This window comes from Alternaria conjuncta (assembly GCF_024043145.1).
Source record: "Alternaria conjuncta strain BMP 0040 chromosome Unknown scaffold_22, whole genome shotgun sequence".
Taxonomy (NCBI): domain Eukaryota; kingdom Fungi; phylum Ascomycota; class Dothideomycetes; order Pleosporales; family Pleosporaceae; genus Alternaria; species Alternaria conjuncta.
This window is the reverse complement of record NW_026250111.1, coordinates 281,242-303,578: the sequence shown is the minus strand read 5'-3', so window position 1 is coordinate 303,578 and position 22,337 is coordinate 281,242. Positions and strand designations below refer to the sequence as shown.

General features: G+C 53.4%; 6 protein-coding genes and 1 non-coding gene across 7 annotated transcripts; 2 read left to right on the top strand and 5 right to left on the bottom strand.

The window, feature by feature from the left end:
• Window positions 1-544: 544 nt before the first annotated feature.
• On the bottom strand, window positions 545-3,415 carry J4E85_010325 (uncharacterized protein; the record flags this gene model as incomplete). The annotated part of the gene is made up of 5 exons (XM_051474536.1): window positions 545-1,440; window positions 1,494-2,353; window positions 2,401-2,636; window positions 2,686-2,944; window positions 2,994-3,415. 5 exons carry the CDS (start codon window positions 3,413-3,415, stop codon window positions 545-547), a joined length of 2,673 nt encoding a protein of 890 aa, XP_051321726.1.
• A 1,406-nt stretch (window positions 3,416-4,821) lies between these two features.
• Window positions 4,822-6,911, bottom strand: J4E85_010324 (uncharacterized protein; the record flags this gene model as incomplete). Its single annotated transcript, XM_051474535.1, has 2 exons — window positions 4,822-6,154; window positions 6,202-6,911. 2 exons carry the CDS (start codon window positions 6,909-6,911, stop codon window positions 4,822-4,824), a joined length of 2,043 nt encoding a protein of 680 aa, XP_051321725.1.
• Window positions 6,912-7,160: 249 nt separating this feature from the next.
• On the top strand, window positions 7,161-9,609 carry J4E85_010323 (uncharacterized protein; the record flags this gene model as incomplete). The annotated part of the gene is made up of 2 exons (XM_051474534.1): window positions 7,161-7,885; window positions 7,935-9,609. 2 exons carry the CDS (start codon window positions 7,161-7,163, stop codon window positions 9,607-9,609), a joined length of 2,400 nt encoding a protein of 799 aa, XP_051321724.1.
• Window positions 9,610-11,411: 1,802 nt separating this feature from the next.
• On the bottom strand, window positions 11,412-12,374 carry J4E85_010322 (uncharacterized protein; the record flags this gene model as incomplete). The annotated part of the gene is made up of 1 exon (XM_051474533.1): window positions 11,412-12,374. The coding sequence occupies one exon, from the start codon at window positions 12,372-12,374 to the stop codon at window positions 11,412-11,414; it is 963 nt and encodes a 320-aa protein (XP_051321723.1).
• A 184-nt stretch (window positions 12,375-12,558) lies between these two features.
• J4E85_010321 lies at window positions 12,559-12,644 on the bottom strand. The gene has a single exon. It is a non-coding gene; the product is annotated as a tRNA-Tyr (tRNA).
• Window positions 12,645-16,673: 4,029 nt separating this feature from the next.
• J4E85_010320 (uncharacterized protein) lies at window positions 16,674-19,436 on the bottom strand (the record flags this gene model as incomplete). Its single annotated transcript, XM_051474532.1, has 2 exons — window positions 16,674-17,329; window positions 17,381-19,436. The coding sequence occupies 2 exons, from the start codon at window positions 19,434-19,436 to the stop codon at window positions 16,674-16,676; spliced, it is 2,712 nt and encodes a 903-aa protein (XP_051321722.1).
• A 1,577-nt stretch (window positions 19,437-21,013) lies between these two features.
• Window positions 21,014-22,123, top strand: J4E85_010319 (uncharacterized protein; the record flags this gene model as incomplete). The annotated part of the gene is made up of 3 exons (XM_051474531.1): window positions 21,014-21,397; window positions 21,484-21,928; window positions 21,984-22,123. The coding sequence occupies 3 exons, from the start codon at window positions 21,014-21,016 to the stop codon at window positions 22,121-22,123; spliced, it is 969 nt and encodes a 322-aa protein (XP_051321721.1).
• Window positions 22,124-22,337: the final 214 nt, after the last annotated feature.

The following is a 22,337-nucleotide window of genomic DNA, read 5'->3' as shown; positions in this document are numbered from 1 at the left end:
GATACCGTGGCGCGTCCAGTCAAACAATTGACATTGCTCATTAATGTTACTAGGGGGCGATGGAGACGCGTTCTCCGTGGAGATTTCAAGACAGGTGTGATGTGGAGACGCGTCGGGTGGGTTTGGCACTGGTTGGGTGTTCCTTATCGCGAGCTAGGCGGCTTGGCGACAGGGGGACGTCTCGCTTCGTTATCAGGAGAGGAGAGGACGGAGATGCGGGTTTGTGGTTGATGGTCTCCGGGGGATGTCATTGTACATGTGTGGTTCGGCTTGGAGGGTTATACGATGGACAGGATCGAGATGGGCGGGTAAAGTGCGATGTCATGTCCAGACTGGTCTTGGCCCTACACGTGATGGGAACGAGCAAGGGACTTGGTGATAGAATTGTTGAAGGTGTGCTTGTAGTATGGCATACTTTGGCTCTTCAAGCAAATGCAGTACATGCAATTCGAGAAACGCGACTTTATATACAGTGAATAGACCGAAATAATATGTATCCCAATCCCTCCAATGCCCCAAAACTCCACAAACAACAACATCGACCCTAGAAGAACATCAACTCCTCGTCCTTCCAACCCTGCTCATTCAACGCCTCATGCGCCGCCTTCTCCAGCGCCTCCGGTCCACAAATCAGCACCAAACTCTCCCCTCCATCCCTAACACAATGCTCACCCAACAACTCCTTGCCAATCCGGCCCCTCAACCCCTGCCAATCCTCCGGTCCTTGAGTCAACGTATACAACAACTTACACCTCTCCGTGTTGTCCTTGGCAAAAGCATCCAAATCCTCTCTGCACAGTATATCTTCTACCAGCCGGTTGCCGTTGAGAACAGTGCAATGCGTCTCATCCTCTCTGTCCTGCATGACAGCGCGTAAGACCTGGAAGATGGGCGTGATGCCACTGCCGCCGCAGATCATGAAGAAACGCTTCACTCTCCGCTCCTTGCCGTTGACGGCACAGAGACCGCGGCCTAGGTACTCGAATTTGCCGATGGGGCCTTTGAAATCGACCCAGTGGCCTGTGGGGATGGAGTCGAGGGCTTTTGTCATTTTGCCGCCGGCGCGGTGGGGTGTGTCGGCGTAGACTTTGATGAGGACGTCGCAGTAGCCGGTTTGCGTGGTTTGGCTTATGGGTGTGTAGGACCGAATTATGGCTTCGCGAGTGACGGGATCGCGGAGACGGATCATGAGGTGTTGGCCGGTGGGTAGGCCGAGCGCTTGATCCGGATGGTCGAGCTTGAAGCGGAAGATGCGTGTGTCCCAGGAGACTTTTGTCTTGGAATGGAGGAGTGTTTTGCGCCAGTTGCGGGAGTCGAGGAAGATGGGGCGAGGGGTGGTGGATTCGGGGATGTGTTCGGGTTCTGAAAGGAGTTTGCGGGAGGCTTCTGAGAGGGTGCCGATGTGGTAGTCTGGCATCATAGCTTTGGCTGTTTCGCTGTCTGCTTATTGTTAGCCGGGGTTGTGCCGTTTGTTTCGGTGATATGGGACTCACGAATCGCCATGAACTCATCTGTAGCGTCCTGGGCCGCTGCGCTTATGATGCTCTGCGCACCGCCCGGGTGGCCTTCCAGGAAAGCAGTGCCATCGTAAACTTCGCTGTTGACCACGAACCATGGGTTCTCAGCCTTGTCGTGTTGCCGCAGCTCATCGATCTCGATGACCTTGTCAACCCCATCTTTCGTCATTTTGATCTCTTTCACCTCCTCGATGGCAGCATGTTCTGGCTCTTCACCTCCTATCTTCTCGCCCCAGTATCCGTTCGTGAGATTTCCACCAGCCTTCTTGACACGCTCCATCCAGCCACCAGGCATCAACGCGGGTTGCGTCGGATGCTCAAATCGGAGTACGTCGTCTTCCTTGTGAATAACTATGCGGAACCATGGGTTGTTCATCATGCCCAACACACTCCAGTACATATCTCTTGGCTGAACGCACATCGCTTCGTCCATCACCCGCACCACGATATCATCCGCCTCTTTCAGCTCGGCAGTGCTAATCTCCAGATTCCAGAAGCACCAGCAGAAGCTCGTTTCGCGCCAGTCCATGTCCAATCTTGCGCCGTATAGTTGTCGGTCTTCAAAGGCCCGGTACTTGTCTTCTGCGTAATCGATCTTCGCAAGTCGCCATGTCTTTCCCTTGTCGAGCGATAGTTCGCATCTTGTCACACGTCGTCCACCACCACTGTAGGCGTAACCCCGGACGTTGTACGATTCGGGACTTGAAGATAAGGCCAGCTTCTCTTCGTGGGCGGGACATGCAATAGCCGAGTTGGGTGAGAGATCATAGATGGCGTAGCGATCGTCCATCCACCATTTCGCGTTCTTGGCTGCCTCATCTGGGTCGACAGTGGTACTGTAAAATGTTAGTCTTGATCCCATTTCCAAGTTCGAGGCACATACGGTAGCACTCGGTTGTCGTAAATGTGGTACCAGTTGTCGCTTGGCTCAGCCGTAACGATCAACTTCTTCAACCACTTCACGCTTCGGCCACCGATCTGTCCCGGTATCACGGCTCTTAAAGGCTTGCCGTGATCGGGCCTCAGCATTTCGCCATTCATCTTGTGCGCCAACATGATGCCCCGGTTTGGGTCCATGACCCAGTTGAGTTTCACTGATGTGCCGTAGTATCCGTTGGGCTATGCATAGTGTTAGACATTGTACGTTGTCCACCGAAATGCGACTTACAAGTTTGTCAGCACCTTCCATGCACACGTACTTCGCTTTCCGTAGAGGCTTCGCTCGCTCGATGATGTCTTTCATGACTACACCAGTGAATAGCGCTGTTGAAACGCCGGCTGGGCCCCAAGAAAATCCTTTGCTCTTCCTCACGACGTTTTGCTCTTTCCGCCTATTACCGGCGCAGACCAGAGTTACGGGATATGTGACGTTTTCGTATTCTTCAAGCAACTGTCGCAACGTGATCTTGAGAGGGTTGGCTACTAGACTAATGGACGTTTAGTATCAAGACATCATCTTCCAAGAGCGCAACATACCCTTCAACCGAGAACTCCCAATCAAGACACTCTGCATCCTGTACATCAGGCACTGGGCCATGGTTTCGCACATAGAACAACTCTGGGCTAGTCAAGAAACCCTCGTTGAACAAGTCCGTTAACGGTGCTTCCGTATTGAAAGGATGAACACCCGTTAGCCGGATTAGTCTGGGGTCTCTTGGTACATGCGCGTCCGGGGTGGGTTTATCAACGTCCAGAACTTGTGGTGGAGTATTCGCTGGTGGTGGAAGCGGAAAGTCTGCTTCTGATGTCGACGTGGTAGACTTGGTGTCGTCACCGTTCACGGTCTCTGGTGGTGATGGCGGCAATTGTATCGATTTCGACGCGGCATGTGGCTGTGGTTGATGTTCATGGGCAGGAGGGACGGGCACTCCCGCCGGGTTTTGGGTTGCCACGCTCATGATGCGTGACTAGGAGATGGGGTACCGAGACTTGGGGAAGATTCAGTAGGATCGGTATAGGGCTTGTGCTATACGTGACGGCCACTGTGATCAAACAGGTTTGGAAATATTCATGAAATTATGCCGATGGAGCGGAAAGGATATGCGCAAAGCGACGTATAGGCAAGATGACGATGCTGAGATACCAGACCAGACTAGACCGGACAAAAGGCAGATGGGGCAATCGAAGTTGTTTGGAGTTGGTGATACTACGTTAAACCCGGAGTGTTCTAAGAACGTAGTGGCACCCTTCAACCAGCTAGTTGGATACGTCAACGGTATGGTCAACGTCAGCCGCTGCACAGCAATACCGCGGAAACTCTACTTCGATCTGTGGGGAACAATCGCATCCAGCATTCCGTCATCATCCTAGCTAGCATCGAACGCCAGGCTTCGGTCATCTCGAATTACCATACCAGATACGCTCTGATATGCGAGCTTATCTTTAACGCTCAGATTGGGGATAGCGCGTGATATGTGTACGCGATGGCGTTAGCGGGCCTTGATGCCGCTAAAGTCTGTTCCTGGCCGGACCGAGAAGGCTGAACTTGGTGTGGGGGCTCGGCTCTTGATGTGGATCCAACATCCATCCAGCGGAGATGCCATACTTGAGCGGATGATCGGTCGCTCTAGAGATGCTAGACTTGCGCATTCTTTGGTCTGGTCTAATGCACGGTAGTTGCCAATATTGCGCGAATTTTTGAAACTTCCTAGTGCTCACAGGGCGAAATCGCGTGTAACAGTTCTGGTATTGGGACTATTGCGAACAAATTGTGGTCTGCAGACATGGCATTTGTCACTCTTCTGCAGAGTCCAATGTATCGAAAAAGACTCGGTTGATATTTCGTCGCATGCGAAATAGACGCGACATATTCCTGCTTGTTTTCTGGCTTAGAGCCATAGCTAGAGTGTGCTATTGCATGGCTGAGAAGAAAGATTCAAAGATTTAAAAACTAAAATCATTGAATCTTTCTTCTCAGCCTTGCAACAGCACACTCTGACTATAGCTCTAAGCTGGAAATCACGCGTCCGAAGGAAGCCTTGGCTTCAGTGTTTCTCAACTCAACAACCATAGTACACCAGACCACTCATAGTATCTCTGACGCGTGGTTTCCTGCTTGTTTTCCAGCTTATGAGGGATAAGTCACAAAACGAGCAGGAAACCACGCGTCGGAGATACCATGAATGGTCTGGTAGGTCTGCGTGCTCGAATTTGTATTTCTCCGCGGCTGCGCACTTGCCGAGGCTAGCGACTCAGCGTAGTGCGAGGTTATCGCTAGGAGCTGCAAGCCAACATTATTTCCGCGACACTAGATCGTGTCTGCGAAGACATTCTCATGCGAGATATATGCAAAGATCGCGATGCCTTACTCAAGCAGCTTCTCTTTGAGTGTTGAGCCTTGCTCCAAAGGCCCGACTCGTACTTGTCCTTGGAGTCGTTGCTCTATGGTTTCCGCACGAGCTTTCTTGCGCTGTTCAGTCCTTTCTTTGACGCCCGCTTTGTCATATCGACTTTTCATTCCATGTTTGAGGCGAGTAATCATGTCACCCGCCTTGCCCTTGCTCACATCTTCCGGCTTTAAGGCATCTTCTTTGGGACGGAATTTGTTCAAAAAGTCGACCTGAGCTTGCGACGCACGACCCTTACGCCATGCTTGATGCTTTGAGATGTAGAAGTGTTGGAAAGCATCCATCGCATATGTGTCTGCCGCGTGAACAACATGGTCGAATGAGTCACCTTCGGCGATGACACGCGCTCTACCCCAGGGGCTGTTGACGATTTTATCAGCCGGCAACTTCCAGTGGTACTTGGCGATAAAACGACCTTCGACATCTCCGGATGGTTCAATTACTAAGTAGTTGCCAGTATTGCCACTGAGAACGTATTTTCCGTCGCCAACGGCAACCCAAACGTTCTGGCTAATATTGCGTATGTATTGATCGGCGGAAGTATCGGCTATCAGATCATGCACAGAGTCGTATTCAGTGAATGAGACGGTTCCGGGTAACTTTTTAGCGACAGTTTTCTTCCTAAGCTCGGAAGCTTCCTCTTCGCGTTGCTTGTCAGAAAGCTTCTTTTCTTTAAGCTTCGTCAAGCTTTTAGTGTCTGCTTGGTCGACGATCTCGCCCGGGTCGAGGCCGAACAACGTAGGCGTTGACACTACTCCGGTGCTAAGTGCCGAAACCATGTCGATGATGTGACAATTCTGCTTGTCCTTATGTAACCGCATGCCACGTCCGATCATCTGAACGAGGAGATTACGAGACTTGGTGGGGCGAGCTAGCAGCACGCAGTCGATATTTGGAATATCTGTCCCCTCAGTGAAGACACCGCAGTTCAGCAGCACCGGAAAATCGCCATTCCTAAAAGCGTCTATACGCGCGCTGCGGATCTTTGGAGGTGTGTCACCGGTGACATATTGGGCATCGATGCCGGACGTCCGGAACCTAGCGGTCAAGTCGGTAACATGGCTGAGGTCGACGCAGAATATGAGGGTGGAGTGTCGGTCCCTTGCCTTTGCTAGCCAAGTCTTGACGACGAGCTCGTTCGTCTCAGCAGTGTTGATGACTGTAGAGAGGGCGCCGGTTTGGAAGTCGCCACCAGCGCCAGTGCCCACTTTGGTCAAATCGGCCTTGATCTCGACTGTTGTAAAGATGACATCGGAAAGCCAGTTCTCATCGATCATATCGACATAGTCACTAGACGTGTCAGTTTGGGTCTATGCTCGAGAAAGCTCGTGTCATACCGATGATAGACGATGTGGTCAATGACAGCTCCCAGCTTCCTTCCGTCGAAGCGCGAAAAGGTGGCCGACACGCCGACGAGGGCAGGAGCGTTTGACTTGGTCCAGTCAGTCGCATGTCTCAGACCGAAATGCTCCAAGACGTCCAGGTATGTCTGGCTGACAATGTGATGTGCCTCGTCCACCAGTACGAGCTTATACCGCGAAGGGTCAAACTTTTCCAATCGTCCACCCGATGTTATGCTCTGTATGGAGGCGACGGTTATGTCGGCAGCACCAGAGGCCTGGTTGTTGCCCATCTCGATGTCTACATGTTTATCGGGGTATGCGAGGCTGCAGTGGCGTGCAGCTTGTTCAACGAGTTCGCGGCGGTGGGCGAGGATGAGCGTCTGGGAAGCGTCGCCAGTGGCGGCTATGCGGTCGATGAGGTGGGTGAAAATGACGGTCTTGCCGGAACCCGTCGCCAGAGAGACGCCGAGGCGTTTGTGGCCAGCATCGAGGTAGGACAGCACAGCTTGTATGCAGTCTTCCTGGTACTCGCGCAGCTGGATCTTCAGCGGCGGTGGAGGCGGAGGCGGAGGAGCTGGGGGCGGACTGGGGACCACGGCCTGGGGGCTCTTGGCCCTTCTTGAAGCATATCTCGTGGTTGCGCAAACAGGCTGGTAGCCCATTCGCGTGCAGTTCCTCAACGCATGCTGGGCGAAGCGGAACATCAAGACGCGTGCCAGGACAAAGTGGGAGCGAAGATGTTGCCAAGTCACGATGCATGACGCAGGTCCATGGTACAAGACGCGGTACGCCGAGGCCTGGCCCCACCAAAATGTTTCCGCGCTCTTCACCAACCTTGGGACACTGCGACCATCACCGCCCACCATGGCCGCTATACGCGCACAACCACATGACGTGACTCAGCATATCTTCCACGGCGATACTGAGGTCGCGCCTGCCCTCTCGCATCCGCCATGAGTTCCGCATCCGACTACAAGCATTCCGAACCGTCAGAAGATTCCAGCGATGAAAGTTCGCGACCGCCTACACGACCAACATCGCGCCGCCAGTCGTCTACGTCGCACACGCCACGCAAACGCCGTCGTCTAGAGTCGATCGATCCTGCCCGCGTGCGCAAATACTACCTCGAGGGAAAGTACAACGACGCCTACCGCGTGCTCTTCAACGAGGACGTGACTCGGGCTGCTGCGCGCTTCGAGACGGATGCCGAGAGCTTCCAGTACTACAACAGACAAATCGGCGCTTCACATTGGTCAGCACAGGAACAGGCTGTCTTCTTCGCGGCGCTTGAGCGATTGGGAAGGGACGACATCCCCGGCATAGCAAGAGCGATCGGCACCAAGAGCATACCAGAGACGCAGGAGCTGCTATTGTTGCTTCAAGATGCTGCTACCAGGCAGGGCGATGCTAAGGTGACACTCCGCGACGTCCCTGCTGCCATCGACGTGGGCGACGAGTGCAACGAGCAGCTGGATCTTGCGGGTGAAGCCCTGGCGTGGATGCAGGACGTCTTTGAGGCTAGCCAGGAGCGAGAGAGATTCGGCGACTACTGGCTGATCACGCCTGCTGTAGCTGACAAGATTGAGAGCGCACACGACACTGGTCGTGACCGAGCGACCACATCACCGCCTGCCAGCGAGCCAGAACCGTCACGGAGAGGCGGAAGAGTCGTCGTAGGGTATGCAAGGCCTACCAACACCAGGCAACAGCATGCTGACATATCACAGAGCATGTATCTCATGCAAAAAGTTCAAGCAAAAGTGCGATCGAGCAACACCATGCGCCAACTGCGTACGACGGAATACGGGCGAATGCACATATCCCGAACAATCTCTCAAACCAGAGGCAGGCGACCAATCTGACAAGAAAGCGCCCAAGAGAAAGCACGGCATCCTCGAAGATATTCCAGAAGCCACTCTATTACACCCACAGGTCATGCTCACTCTCTCCAAGACCGTCTTCATGAACCGCTCGCCTACAATACCATCCCCTTGGCCACATTGGTCCGAGTACACCTCGGAGCTGGCTCGAGAACCAAGCATCTACCGGACCGCCTTCAACGACTTCCACACACTTGTTCTCTCCGTCACCAAGCGACTCGTCCAGACGGCTCTCATACAGGCTACTTCACGTCTTCGATCACAAAGGCACCGTGTGAAAGGCGGTATTCCTCTAGTAAAGAAAAGGGATGTTCTGACCGCCATCGATATTGTGGGGATGCAGCAGAACGGTCAAGAGAGATGGAAGGGGGTAGCCCGACGATGTGCGCTGAGAGTATACGAAGGCAAATGGTCCCGTTACCGACGTAACAATACCAAACGAGAGGTGCCCTGGGATGAGGTCGAGCAAATTATGACCCCAGCGGAGCCATCGATAGAGCCTCAAACGACAGACGCTGAAACATCTGGCAACGAGACTCCCGATTTCAGTGCAAGAGCCAAACGGAGCGGGACGCCACTTCCCTTTGATCAACTCGCTCTGTCAGATTCAGATGAAGAATCACTTGTAGGAGAAAGCGAACTCCCTTCGCGAAGTGCGTCTCAGTCGAGGGATATTGCGGATCAGCCCACAAATCCACCTGCTGACATCGTACCTGAGAAGCCTGGACCCCGCAAGTTAACCCTGGGTGAGTTCGATCGAGAGATCAGTCGAAGGGAGGAGCACGCCCTTTGGGATATGCTGGATCTTGAGCCAACCGTCAAACTTGAAGAAGCCAATATCGGCGAAGAGAGCGACGAGGATGATCCAGAAGAAGGCGAAAAGATTATAACACTCCCCGATGGTTGGCGCTCCTGGACACCCTGGCGTACCGAATGGGAGGAGCTCGACACTCCACCGCCTGAGACTGCCTTTCTTGCAAACCAGAAGCCTCTTGATGTGCCACCCATCCTTCAAGGGCACAGCTCAGACACTGCCGAGTCTAGCTCCGACGGTGATACCGACGCACCAACGCAAAAGCCGGGGCATCGGAGCAAGCCGTCCATTCAGCAAACGGTTGAGCTACAGACCCGCGGTACACACGCTTATGCTGCACTACAAGGTCAAAGCTCAAAGCCCGTTGGGTCTCCAAGCGAAGCTAGCTCCCAAGACGATGACACGAGTGATGACAATGCACAAGACCATGGTCTACCTCAACCCCCCATCGACGATACTAGGGTGGAAGTTCCTACCTCAGAATCAAGCGATGGTTCGAGTGATAGCAGTGATTCGGAGTCGCAATGGCCGACGCAGTCTATCGAGGACAACAAGAAACCGACTCCTAGCGTAGGATCGAGCGAAGTAAGCACCGACATAGAAATGGATCAGCCTGTGCGGTCCGTTGAGCCTCGCAGCACTCGGGTTCCTGCAGTGGATTCAGACGACGAGCCGAAAGAGATGGATTGGGAGAGCTTTATCCATTAGTGGTATATCACATGCGTTTTGTTTGTCGCATTCGACGTAAGCAATAGCCACAGCAGTCATCATCAGAGCTTTCGGTCTCTCACTGTCGAGTCTATCAACGTGTTGGGCTACGTACTCACAGCAAACGCTCACCTCAATCAGCCTGTCGAAGCGCCCGACCCCCATACTCGTCATGCCTTCTCACCCACTCGAACGAAAGCACGCCATACGCCTCTTTGCATTTCACTGCGATGTCAGCGAGTTATAGTGGGCTATGAGACCCAGTCAAATAGAACCTGAGCAAGTTATGCGTCACGGCACGTCACGTTCATGGCTTCATGGGTCAAATGCCTCCAATTTGCCACGCAGCAGACCTCTACCGCATCTGTGACTGCCTATAACTTTGACCAGATGGAGTGCTGTCCGCATCACCGGCCAACACTCACTCAATGACGCAGCTAAATCCGCTTTCCCATCGTCACGCACCCGTTGTATATATATGTACAAAACCTCCCCTGGCCTATTCTCTCTACCTCCACTCTACACCTGCACAACAACCCTGAAATATTCAACCCCCTTTCAGCAACTCCATCTGACCAACCTCAGACAACTGGCCAATACCCACTACCTCGGACCTCACAACCAACCCATATCACTACCTCAAACCTCACACCCCCACAACCAAAACAATGCACATCACCACCCCCCTCCTCATCACCCTAGGCGCCCTCGCCTCCCTCACCATGGCCGGAGAAGGCGGCGCGCCGGACCCTAACTGTGGCGCTCCTTTCTGTAAGCGCGCACAGGCTATGGAGAGTATTAGGGCGTCGTTGCTGGCCAAGGCTAGCGCTACTGCTACTGTTGTTCCTACTGCTTCTGTTGCGGATACGCATGCGGATGCTGAGGCGAAGTAGAATGGGCGGATTGGTATGTGCTTGGTCGCGGGATGCGGTGCGAGTGTCTGCTGACGCAGTGTAGATTGCTGGGGTTGTAATCGAGATGGCTTTCTAGGGGCGGTGCCCTTGAGCTATTGATCTTTGAAGTGTGTGGCGGTCTTGAGTTTTTGGGATTTTGGAATGCTGGGCGCAGTCGGGGAACGGCAAGGCGCCATGGCTGGCATTTGTCGTATTCAATATGTTATGAAAAACTCATGTCGCAATGATCATAGACATTGAATACGTTTGCGTATCAACAGAATGCTCATGTGATGGTCAAAAGAACCATCTTTAGATGATTTGCTCTGAGGTTCGAGAGATCATAGGCTCAGTACCGTTACCATAGCATAGCGACTATACTGAGCCTACGATCTCTCAGTCCTCGAAGCACCCTACCTAAAGAGCTTTTTTCGACAACTTCATGGAAAAATTATGTCTAGCGGGTTACGAATGCTACTGTGAGTTGAAACACATAATCTTATGGATCTCTAGTAGCTGTGTGAACAGTCGACGGACTCGCCGGTTCACACCCGACTTGGGGAGGTTTTCTGTCGCGAAAACGTTGTGCCAGCGTATTATTGCATCTTTGTCGAGTATACCATGCCAGTGCATGCGTGAACTTGTAGATATCCTCAGGATGTCCGGGGTGTTGTGACATGACGGACGCGATAGTTCTCAACGAAAATATCGTGTATTTGACCAAATTCATTGAGGAGTCGCAAATCCGTCATGTCACAACATCCCTGGCATCCTGCAGACTCGCAAGTGCCTCAATCGAATCGTAACAGTAACGCCTGTTTCGGCTACCCCAGATGACGGCGTTCGAGCTGTTGCTTATTCCAACCCGATATACCGATGCTCTTCACAAGGAGACTGTATCGCCGTCCCTCATGTTCCATTGCGTATATGTTCGACCTTGGTATCAATCCGATGCATACAACTCCACTCATCGAGATAGAGTTCCTGCACCAGATTGACACTCCCAAACCACTTCTCACCCAGTCCAGCACCCGGCAGATCGGAGTTAAGCTTAAGCGCCTTAGCACTACCAGCCGCTGCCCCGTATTGTTCAAAGTGCTTCAACGAGTCGATCGCCCACACCATCTGCTCGTCGTCGCGATAATGCTCCTTGAGCCTCGCTCGCCTGATATCCTTCCTTATCTCGGCTTCGGCGGTCGACCACGGCGGCGGGTAATCAGAGGGCATGAGCTTCTCACCCTTCTTCAGACGCGCGTTATTCGCTTGGATCTTCTTGGCGGTCTTGATGTGCCATTCGTCTTTGAGGATGCGGAGGCGTTCTTGTTCGCGGAAGAAGAGTTGGAGCATGTTCTTCCAGTTGAAGGTAATTTCGCGCGCTGCGACGTCGATGTTGAGGTCGGGTAGTTCGGTGTCGTTTACGAGGTCGCCGATGCTTATTGTGTAGTTGGGCATTTCGGCCTTCCAGTTCTTGACGTTTTCTTCCCAGCGGCGCGTTACTTTGTGGTAATGCTCGCGTTCCTTCTTCCCCGATGCTTTGTCTGAGCCGGGATCTGGTCGCTCATCTTTAAACCAGGCTGTGAGTTTATCTTTGCCTTTGCCGCGTCGTGCGAGCCGCGTGGATACCTCAGGCCTCTTGCTCTTTCCGCCGAGGTTGTACTTCTCGAGCTGGAAGTCTATGTGGATGTCTTTGAGGAAGTGCTCGCCGAATGCGTGCTCGACGCATGCGCGGAGGGTGGGAGAGACGCGTCGCACGACATTCCAGAGGTGCGCGAGGTCGGTGTGATAGCGAAAGACGTTGATCCAGACCTCAGCTGGCAGGGAGGGACAAAAAAGTTCGCGAGCGGTAGTTCGGCGTGGGGCTTTCGAAGCCATTTCGAATGCATGGCCCAGGGCGTTTGGGCCACATGATGCTTCACGTTCTGGCAATCTGAGGTGTGCCGTATTGAAGCCCAGGTTTGCGAGTCGAACTAATGACGTAAGCCGGGCCTTCGTGACACTAGGTGGCAGGACTCGCAACGCGAAGATGCCCACAAAGGAGCAAAAAAAAGATGTCTAATCTCCCCACCATGAGTCGAACAAGGGACCTTCTGATAACAGCAGATATTACAGTCAGACGCTCTAAACCAACTGAGCTACGGGGAGAATACTTCAGATCGAAGTCGTGCTTGGTTATGCAGAAACTGGAAAATTCAACATATGTATACTTCAAAATTTAATAAGGACGTAAGTGGATTCGTACATTTGTCTTACCAGAGTAAGCATCCCTGAAGGCGGCAAGCAGCACAGACTCTGTCAGCCCGTAGTAACGATGCGGGGTACTGGTAGCTGCTTTGAGGTATCCTATATTCCCCACTTCGTCCGTCATCCGTGGACACATCTCATGTACAGAACATCAACTTCGCTAGAACACCGCGAGACACGAAAGAAGATTGGTTCCGTATTGATTTGCGATTGATTGCCTCTCGCGCGCACCGTTTCAGTTCGAAATGCTGTCGGTACCGCCATGGAGAACGCCGTCTATCTGGGCGAGGGATTTTCAGTCCAGCTGGACAACCCCAGCATCGTGACAAGCCAGTTTTGCCTATAGCTTGACAGAGTTTCCTTGCCACGTGCTTGCTTACTGGATGCACACCTTGTTACCTTCTCAATAGTATTCGACCAGCTGTTTACTCGTCATGTTGTGTCTAGATGGGGGTCGCAGCTTCCTCGGCTTTGCGCAGTCGAGGGGCTTCGCTGTCGTTGGCGCCTTCCACTTACACGACTGCCTCGCTACAGCAAGCATCTTCCTTTCAAGTCACGCTCAGCCACTACATGCGCAAGAGGTCTTCTTGGATGCCTTTTACTAGCGTGCGCGTTAAGGAAAGCCACAATTCCCAATGCAGCTAGGCAAGAATAGCGAACTTCGTGCACCGAGCATGCGACTTTTGTACCGTAGCAGCTGAACTCTACAATTCCGAAAGCTAGTCAGCAGACAGCCCAGGAGAGCTTCTTATTGTGGATTGAGACGCTACGAATGCGCTCGCAAAACAACTATGCATACGCAAGTCACAAGCGTCGTTCCAGCGATGTGGCTTTGAGCCGCCTAATCACTAGAGCCTCTGTGGCTGCATCTCGCAGTTCAGCTGAACAGCCAGAGCGTTCTAAAGCAATTCAGCCAGCGCTCTTTGCTTGTTGTTCGTCGTCTTCCAATTCCCTCCGCTCGTTCAGCGACAGCATCTTCGTTCTCAAAGTCTTGTTTTTGACCTTCCTAGGTTGTTTCTTCTCCACGACGCCTTGAAATACGGACCATGGATTCTTTGGCCTTGCGCACCGTATGCGCACTCTTCCTTCTTCTCCACTCGGTCGAAGGCTCGAACAGCACAGCCACAGATACGACTCCGAAATACACAGGATGGCAGAAAGGCCCAGCCGAGCGCGGGACGATGACGATTCTTTGGAGTTGCTTGACCACTGTTTTCGCCTGTACCTGGACCATCCTTCACCTCAACGTCCCTGGCCGCGCTGACGGTACATGGAGGAAGATCCTGCGGAAGACCAAATGGATGGTAATCACCGTCGTCTTCCCAGAGTTTATATTCGCAAAAGCAGTTTGTGAGCTGCAAATGGCAGTTGAGGACCTACATGAACTTAAAGAACAGGAAGAGTCCTTCGGATGGGAGGTGGAATATGGTCGCGGCTGCCGATTACTCTACTGGCTATTCAACTCCCGCTTAAGTTCCTCATCGCAACCGATGCCTGCCGTTGCCGCTTCCGGAATCAAGGAAGTCAACATCGAATTCGAGAGATCCAAAAAATGGACTCTGACCCACTCTTATTTCGCCAACATGGGCGGTATCGCTCGAAAGCGAGATGGTGTGTTCCCTAGCTATAAGCTGGTCACAGCACATGGCTTAGCGCGGTGTTGTGTTCCGAACAAGCACAGCCTGCCTGAAGATATCCGCATTACTGAAGAGGAAATCTTGGACAAGTCCAAGGCAGACAATCTTTTGAAGACAGTTGCAGCACTCCAGATCTTGTGGTTGATCGTCTCCGTCATTACAAGAAAATGGTATAGCCTGCCCATCAGCCTGTTAGAGGTTTGCACTGTAGCATTTGCTGCCCTAGCTGTAGCTACTTACGGGGCGAATCTGGCGAAACCAAAGGAAGTTGACGTTCCCATCACCCTAATCAGCGAGAATTTCTATGAGGACGGCCATGAGGACGAATTTTATCGTAATGGGGAACCCTTCTTCGCACGAACCGTCCGGCCGACGACACATCATAGCCGGATCAATATGGAGATTCGCATAGCAAACGATCTGCTGAGACTCCAGTCGCACGGGACGCAATATGTCACATTGACGTACGCTTTAGCAGTATCTACAATGTGTTTTGGAGCCATTCACTGCGCTGCCTGGCAAAGTTACTTCCCAAGTCAAGTTGAAAGGAGACTTTGGCAAGTTGCAAGTGTTTTGTCGTCTACATTACCGCTGAGTAACTTGCTTGTCTTATTTGTATTCAATGCAGTCACGGGGAGGAAAGCCAACAAAGTCATAAAGATTATGGAGTCTCTCATGGAGTCACCCACGATATCCCTCGTAGAAGGTCTTAGCGAGACCACCCGTGAGCCTGATTCCAGCACAGGCTTGAAACGTGTGAGGCTCTCATACATAGATGACGAACTATGCACGGACGCAAACCCTAGTAGTTTGTGGCTTCGAATGTGCCTACAAGCTCTCTTTGAGGTGAGAAACGGGGTGGGGAAGGGTGAGGCGTCCCGGTCTTGGTGCGCGAAGTATCTAAGGGGCTGGAAGGGCTTGAGCAAAAGTAGCTCAAAGACCGTATACGAACTGGTCGTTGCTCTAGACGATGCCTCGAGAGTTCGTGGAGTTCGTGTGTTTCCTGCCTTTTATGGGGAGTTGTCTCAGAGGTCACCCCCGGAAGAGATGATGCCCCTGCTTATCGAAACAATCAACAATTCACGAGAAACCACGACGAAGCTTTGTAACCAGTGGTATGGTTTAACGACAAGGTTGGACCGCATGTCCACCATACTCGCATGGCTCTCGGGATTGCTTTACGTTACAGCACGCCTCATCCTACTAGCTGTAGCCTTCGCGGCTTTCCGGAAGCAAAATGAGGAACTGTACATAGATACATGGACACGTTTCATGCCCAGCTGGAGGTAGGATTTTCGCTGGTGAGGCATGCATCACAACAACTACCAAATTTTACCACGACACTCTACACCACAAACCTAAGCCTCGCACAATTTAGACACCTACTCGCTACACCCGTTCCTTCCAACGAGTCGATGTCTCGTCCTGGGAGGATTCGCGAGATGCTGCTTTCCGACCCCCCGCTCCAGCGGTCCAGCACTACACATCAGAAGCGTAATTACATCACCTGGGTAGCCTCCCAGGCTCTGCAACAAATTGCTCGTATACCACTATAGTAATTCCGTGGCCTTTTGACTCTTAAGCTCCGCGATGAACTACACGTCTGTCACCCCAGCAAATTTATCGACTCCAAAGTTATGCGCAACGCAACAGGGGCTTCGCATATTCCCAATCATACGCACATTAGTCACTTCGGACAACACTCATTTCAAGCAATCCCAGCGCAAGTAGTAGTATGTAGAATATATCATTCTGTCTGAGCCATACTATAAAACCACACCAACGCTTTTCCCCATCCCAGCAAAAAAAGCGCCGATGAACGAACTTCCAGTCTGTGTTCGTGTCCCTTATATCCCACATCCTTCCAATCCAAAGATGGTATAGAAAACCAAAAAGAGAGCAGCCACCCAAGCCCTAATTCATTACCACGAAAAGAAAAAAGCGGCCCAAAGCACTAAAAACGGGCACAGCCCCCCCTTCCCGAAGGAAAACGAATCGAAGAAGATGAAGGAGTGGTGTAAAAGACAGAATACATGAAGCGTAAGATTTTAAAGGATACACAACGAAGCGGAGCAGGTGACAAGCATAAGGAAAATGATAACAGTAGTAGCGAGGACGACGGTAAATAAGCAGACTGGTATCGCGCGACAAGCAAAAACAAGATTTTGTATCGGTCGGCATAACAGGGACGTAAGAAAAGACATGACGACGTAACGACCGCATCCTGGTCGCTTGTGATCCAAACGCCAGCGGGTATAGACAATATCAATATCGGGGTTGTAACAGATTTGTTTTAGACTGCCGAAGCACGTAACGCGGCCTCGGGCGGTGTAGGAGGCAGTGGCATGGTGGGTGGAGGAGCCGGGAGACCCATGCTCGATGGTGGTGGTGGTGGAGGAAGCGGCATGTTGGGTGGTGGTGTGGGTGAAGTTAGGTTGCGAGGTGGGGTCGGTAGTGTCGGTAGTGGCATGGTTGGTGGTGGGGCGGGTGGTGGTAGGCCCATGGACGCAAGGCTTCGTCGGGGTGTGATGGTCTTTTGCTGCGCGAAAGCTTGCTGTCGGAGTGCTTCGACACTAGGTGTTGGCTTGTGACTTCTTGTGTCTGATGATGGAGCAAGTGCGTTGGACATTCTTCGGCCAGGAACAAAGGACGGTGTGGACGCGATGGCGCGGATTGGGCGGTTTGACAGAAAAGGCGCGTGGTCGGCTGAGCGTACTTGTACCGAAGCAGGACGGCGCAGTTGTTGCGATGCTTGCGCGGAATGCAGACTGTGTGGGTTGGTGGTGGGCGTCATGTTCGAAGCTGCCGACGGCGGCCTTACAGGGGCAGTCACCGATCGGTTCATGACCATACCAGATGGCAGTGGCGAAGGTGTTGGCGAAGGCGTGAGAGAAGACTGCCGCCTTGGCAGGATCGTGGACGAGTCGCCATGCTGTGCTTGAGGACGAACTGGAAATGGGCGTAAGAAGGGCTTTGGCGAGATCCGGCGACGAGTCTTACCATCACCAGCACTGGCAGTAGTAGAAGCATACATTGGTGCTGGGCCCATCATTGACTGACGCTGGGCGGGTGGCGGGGGTACAGGAGCAGGGTCTTTGGGAGGAGGTGAAATGGTATCCCGTCGAGGTGTAGCGCTGTAGATGTGCGCGTTGAACCGGACTGGGCTATCCTCACGAGTGGGTACAACGTCATCGCTAGCGGCCTGAACGGAAGTATCGATCTTCGGCTGAGAGGGAGATGAGCGGGCTGGCGCGTTGTCGACCGTACTTGGAGCTGTCTCCTCCTTCACTGGTACGACCGGGCCCGCGACGAACGGCTTTCCTAGTTCTGGCACTGTCGGAGAGACCGGGCTGTACAGAGAATGTCGCTTGATTGTAGAGGGCACAGTCGTGGTCTGAATCAAGTGCTCATTAGTGATTGGCAACGGCTGCATTGACCTGCGGCGAGACGACATAGAGTTACTGGGGTTCATGTGGAATGACCGCAGCGACATGGCACTTCGCATGGGCTCACTCTCTCCGGTGGTGAACTCGTCTTTGAGAGGGGAGTGTGGTGCTGGAGACGACTCCCGCGATGTGTTGCGGGTGCCTGCGCCTGAAGCTGACGTCGCTGTCGACATGAACGAGTATCGGGACCGTCCGCGAAGCTGGTCAAGCTGTACTTGATGCTGAGAGACAGGCGTCGAAGCAACGGATGACATTTCGATTGAGATGCGGCTGTTATTGTTGTTGTTATACCGAGCCGACTGTCCACTAGAAGAGTCGATGCTGATCTTGGTCTGGTCCTTCTCAGTGGCGTCCCATTCAGAGGCCACGATCTTCGGCGACGTTGAAAGCTGCGGCTCCGTGGACACGATCCTGCTGACAGCATTTGGGTCTCGGTTAACCCTGTACCGGTGACTGGTTGTTTCTGAGGAGTTCTTGCCAGCGGAGTCATCTGTAGAAGAGGACGCTCGCGCGTAGTCATCCTTTGCCTTCATGCCGCCGAGGCTGTCGATCTCCTTACGCACACTGGTCATCCACTCGTCCATCTCTTCCGCGCTCTCAAGAACGAGGAGAAAGCTTGTGGCTGTCTTGCGCATGGTGGCATTTTGTGTTCGCAACCGAGCGAGAAGAGAGTTCTTTGGTCCCGATTCGAATGTTCCGTCGTCGCTTGCGTGGCTGGATATCTGTAGCACCCAGTGCTTGCCAGGTATGAGATCGCACGCAAAAGCCGCTGATTCTTTGCCGAGTTTGAGCACCTTTTCAGGCAAGCGATCGAATGCGCCATCACCGGCATACTGTAGCACAAAGCCGGCCGTGACCAGAATGTATATCTTGTTGACAAGCTCCGGAGGTTGTGGGTTCAGCACCGAGTTGGACATAAGACGCTTGTGGTTCTTTTCTAGTTTCTTAGTCTCTGCGCCGTTCTCCGCGATGGTAGACAGGTCGCGCTGGATGTCTAACTTCTCGCGCAGCGATTCAGCCTGCCGTCTCTGACTCTGTGTCCTCATCAGGATCTCCGGGGCGAACACACATGCCTGTACGGTAGCGTGCTTCAAAGACTGCGGGAAAGCCTGGAACAGCGGAGGTGGATCCCAGTTCCCGAACTCGTGATGTAGTACAGCTGGTCGCATCGAAACGGGTCGGAAGATCTGGCTTGAGCGTGCGCGAATCGTCTGCTGGGCGGGCGGAGAAGGGTTCTGTCGGAGAGAAGACTTGGGTATGGAGATCGGTGGGCTGGGTTTAGGTGGCGTCTGCGGTCGCATTGGTACGGCAAGGCCAACCTCGGTGTGCCCGCGAGCTTTCTCTACTTTGGGTTTACTGAAGAGGCTGAACAACGACATCTTGGAGGCCACGCGTTCCACTTTCTTAGGAGGTGCTGGCAACGGGGCCTGTTTCTTCGCTATCGACGGTGTTTGTGATGCGACGGATGGTGACCGTTCCGGTTCCTGCAGAGTCGCGGTGGATCGATTGAAGCGCCATCGAGACGACATCGATGAGCTGTGAGTCTTGTTCCGCATGTTGCCGACAGGATTGGACGAAGCAGCAAAGATTTGGCCAGACAGGGCGGACATGGTGGGCGACCTTGGCTTATGAAGCCGGCGAAGTACGGTCGATACCAGAGCAACGTTGGCTCAAACGGTAGATGTGGGCGGGCAATCCAGGTCGTGCAAATTGGTTGCACGGGCAATCCAAGCGTTCCTCAAGACCCTGACAGGGTAGGCTTGCATTCAGCGTAAGCAAACCGTCGGACCGAGTCAAAGTATGGAGTCAGTAGAAAGTAGTTTGTCGTGGGAGTAATAGTGCAGTGCTGCAGTATGGCGAGATCAGTGCGCCGGTAGAGAGTGTGGAGATTGCCAGGTTGGGGGTAGAAGGAGCGTGGTATAGGTGGCAGGAGTATAATACTAGGAGAGGGAGAGATCAAACGAGAGGACAGGACATGAGCCCCTAGAGAAGCAGAACGAGCTGCAGATATGACGGAAGCAGAGGAAAGCAGACGGGACTGAAACGACTTGTCAACGTTGAGTTGAGTCGTGGAGAGGAAAAGTGGCAAGCGTTAGTTGCCGCAGATGAATGCTCCCTAATCATGGTAGCGTACAGGGGGAGCTGTTCCCAGGTTCCGTCGTGTGTGATGCGAGGACGCAGGGGCTGCACGAAGGCCCCTTTACGGTCATATTCAGAAGAAAGTTGGGAGGGATGCGATGGCGCCGCACGCTAGCGCTCGCCTGGCCAAAATTGGCGTGTTTGACCTGGCTAGCCGGTGAAGTGTCGGCACAACGTCTTTTGACAGTGCTCGCAAGCTACATAATAGACTCGACGCCAGACGGCGAAGGTGTGTTGCCCGGACGCAGCGGGATCTCATCAGGCGCCGACGACGATGAAGATTGTCGACGTGCAGCCACGATGTTTCAGCGGCAGCCTCGGGCCACTGTGCCCAAGGCCGTCGCTGAAGCTTGCTGGCGTGCTGGCCCAACGTGGAGATTTGATTGCACGGCGTCGTGACTGGAGTCGAGGCCTGCACGATCTACGACACGTCGGCATGAATGATCGCCGACAGTCAATACTCGGAGATATTGGATGGGGTTCGCAAGCTCGATATTCCTTATTGCGGAACCCATGGCCCCTTCCCGCCAAACACGAATTGAATCTGAGAACATGTGGTGAGGGCGCGAAAAAGCAGCGCGGGCACTGCGGCAGAAGTACCCGGGGGTGCTCTATGTAGAGCGACACAACTCTGGGCGTTTTGCATAGTGGTGAGGTCGTCTCAGGTGTGACGCAGACGGCGAGGTGCATGCACGTATCGATTATCGAGCTGCGATGCCCGCCGCTGCACAAGGGTGGCATGCACAGTGGGAATAGTGCGAATCTTATTGCGGCGCGAGATTTCGCAGGGCTGGAGCGAGGAAACAGACAGCAAAAGGAAATGAGGCTGACCTGGGGAGGATGCGGCGTGGGCGCAGGTGTACCTTGCAGTAGCGCTGGCCGTGCTCAGGGCCGCCCAGGTGTCACGCTTAGCCCCGCTCACCCCACCAACCTCATCGAACGGAAGCTCAGCACGAGGTCACGCGTCGCTGGTGACTTCATCCTATGCCCGCGCCTCATTCTTACCTAGGACGGCACATCACACCACCACCTAAGAGTCCTAAGTAGCATGGCGCCCGATCTGAACACCCTGCCCGCCTCTCCCCATGCATCTCCCTCTCCCCGCAACCAGTCACCCACAAACTCACGCACCATGGCTACTTCACCGCACTCTCTCGCTGCCACTGCCGCGATGAATGCAGGTATTCACAACGAAGAGACGCGTCGACCTTCTTCGGGTAGTATGCGCAGGGATGTCGAGCGTGCGCGTCGCCGCTCCAGCATTCGCATGAACCTCAACTTGAACGACCCAGCTATCCCGGCACCTGGAGAAATGCAGCAGAGCCCATCCTCCCGTAGCAGGGGTCCATGGCCGCATAGCCCGCACCATGAGCGTGCGCCTAGTTTGGGAGAGCTGCACCAAGAGCTGGAGTATGAGCAGGAAGGACAGGTGGTGAGTTTTTATTGTGATGGCAGAGAGCAGACTACTGCCTTTTGTGCTTTTCTGTCTAGCAAGTATCTTTATACTGACGTCTGTAGAACCGTCTACTCAACATGATCCGTTCCCAACAAGCTCAGATAAACACCCTCCAAGCAAACCAGCAGCAGCCCTCTGCTTCCGCCGTCGACGACAGCACCCCAACCTCAGAGCGTTCCATGTCTATACCTCCCTCCCTCACACAGTCTACACACATCTCACCACCTATCGTCTCACCCTTGCCATCTGCAACTCACCCTCGATCCCGCTCTCCATTCGGCTTCGGTACCATCAGTCGCCAGTCATCCTTTGCCGACCGTTCACGACACAGCAGCCATGCCGGATCACCAGCCCTGCGTCCCATATCAGGCCAAGCAGGACCCTACGACCCCCACGATATGCTTCCCAGCCCCGCGACTTCAAGAGACGAGAGTGCTTTCTACCAAGCCGAAACCCAGAACCTGACCCGCGAGAACCAGATGCTGAAGCTAAGGATAAGAGAACTTGGTATACCATTTCCCAGCCACTACATTGAAGCGCGGTGCTAACATTTCAAACCCAGAGCGCCAACTAGCAGACCAAAACCCCACCAGCCAAGTCACCCACTCCCCCACCGTTCACTCCGGCCTCGCTCCTGCCTCGACTCACGAAAGCACAGATCCAGGTAGCGAGGGCGGTCAGCCATCTGCATCGGCGGAGTAGGAATTCTCGCTAGACTGTGTTTCAAGGGCGTTTGGTTCGGGCGCCTCATCATACGACATTGACGAAGCGTGCTGGCGCAGGAAAAAATGATTATGCTGCATGGTTGAATGGCGTTTAGGATAACTCTCCAATACGAGAAGGACAAGTTTTCCTCCAGCACATTCGCTGGATGTAGTCAGAGTCGAGATTCAATACCTACTATCCCGACTCGTTT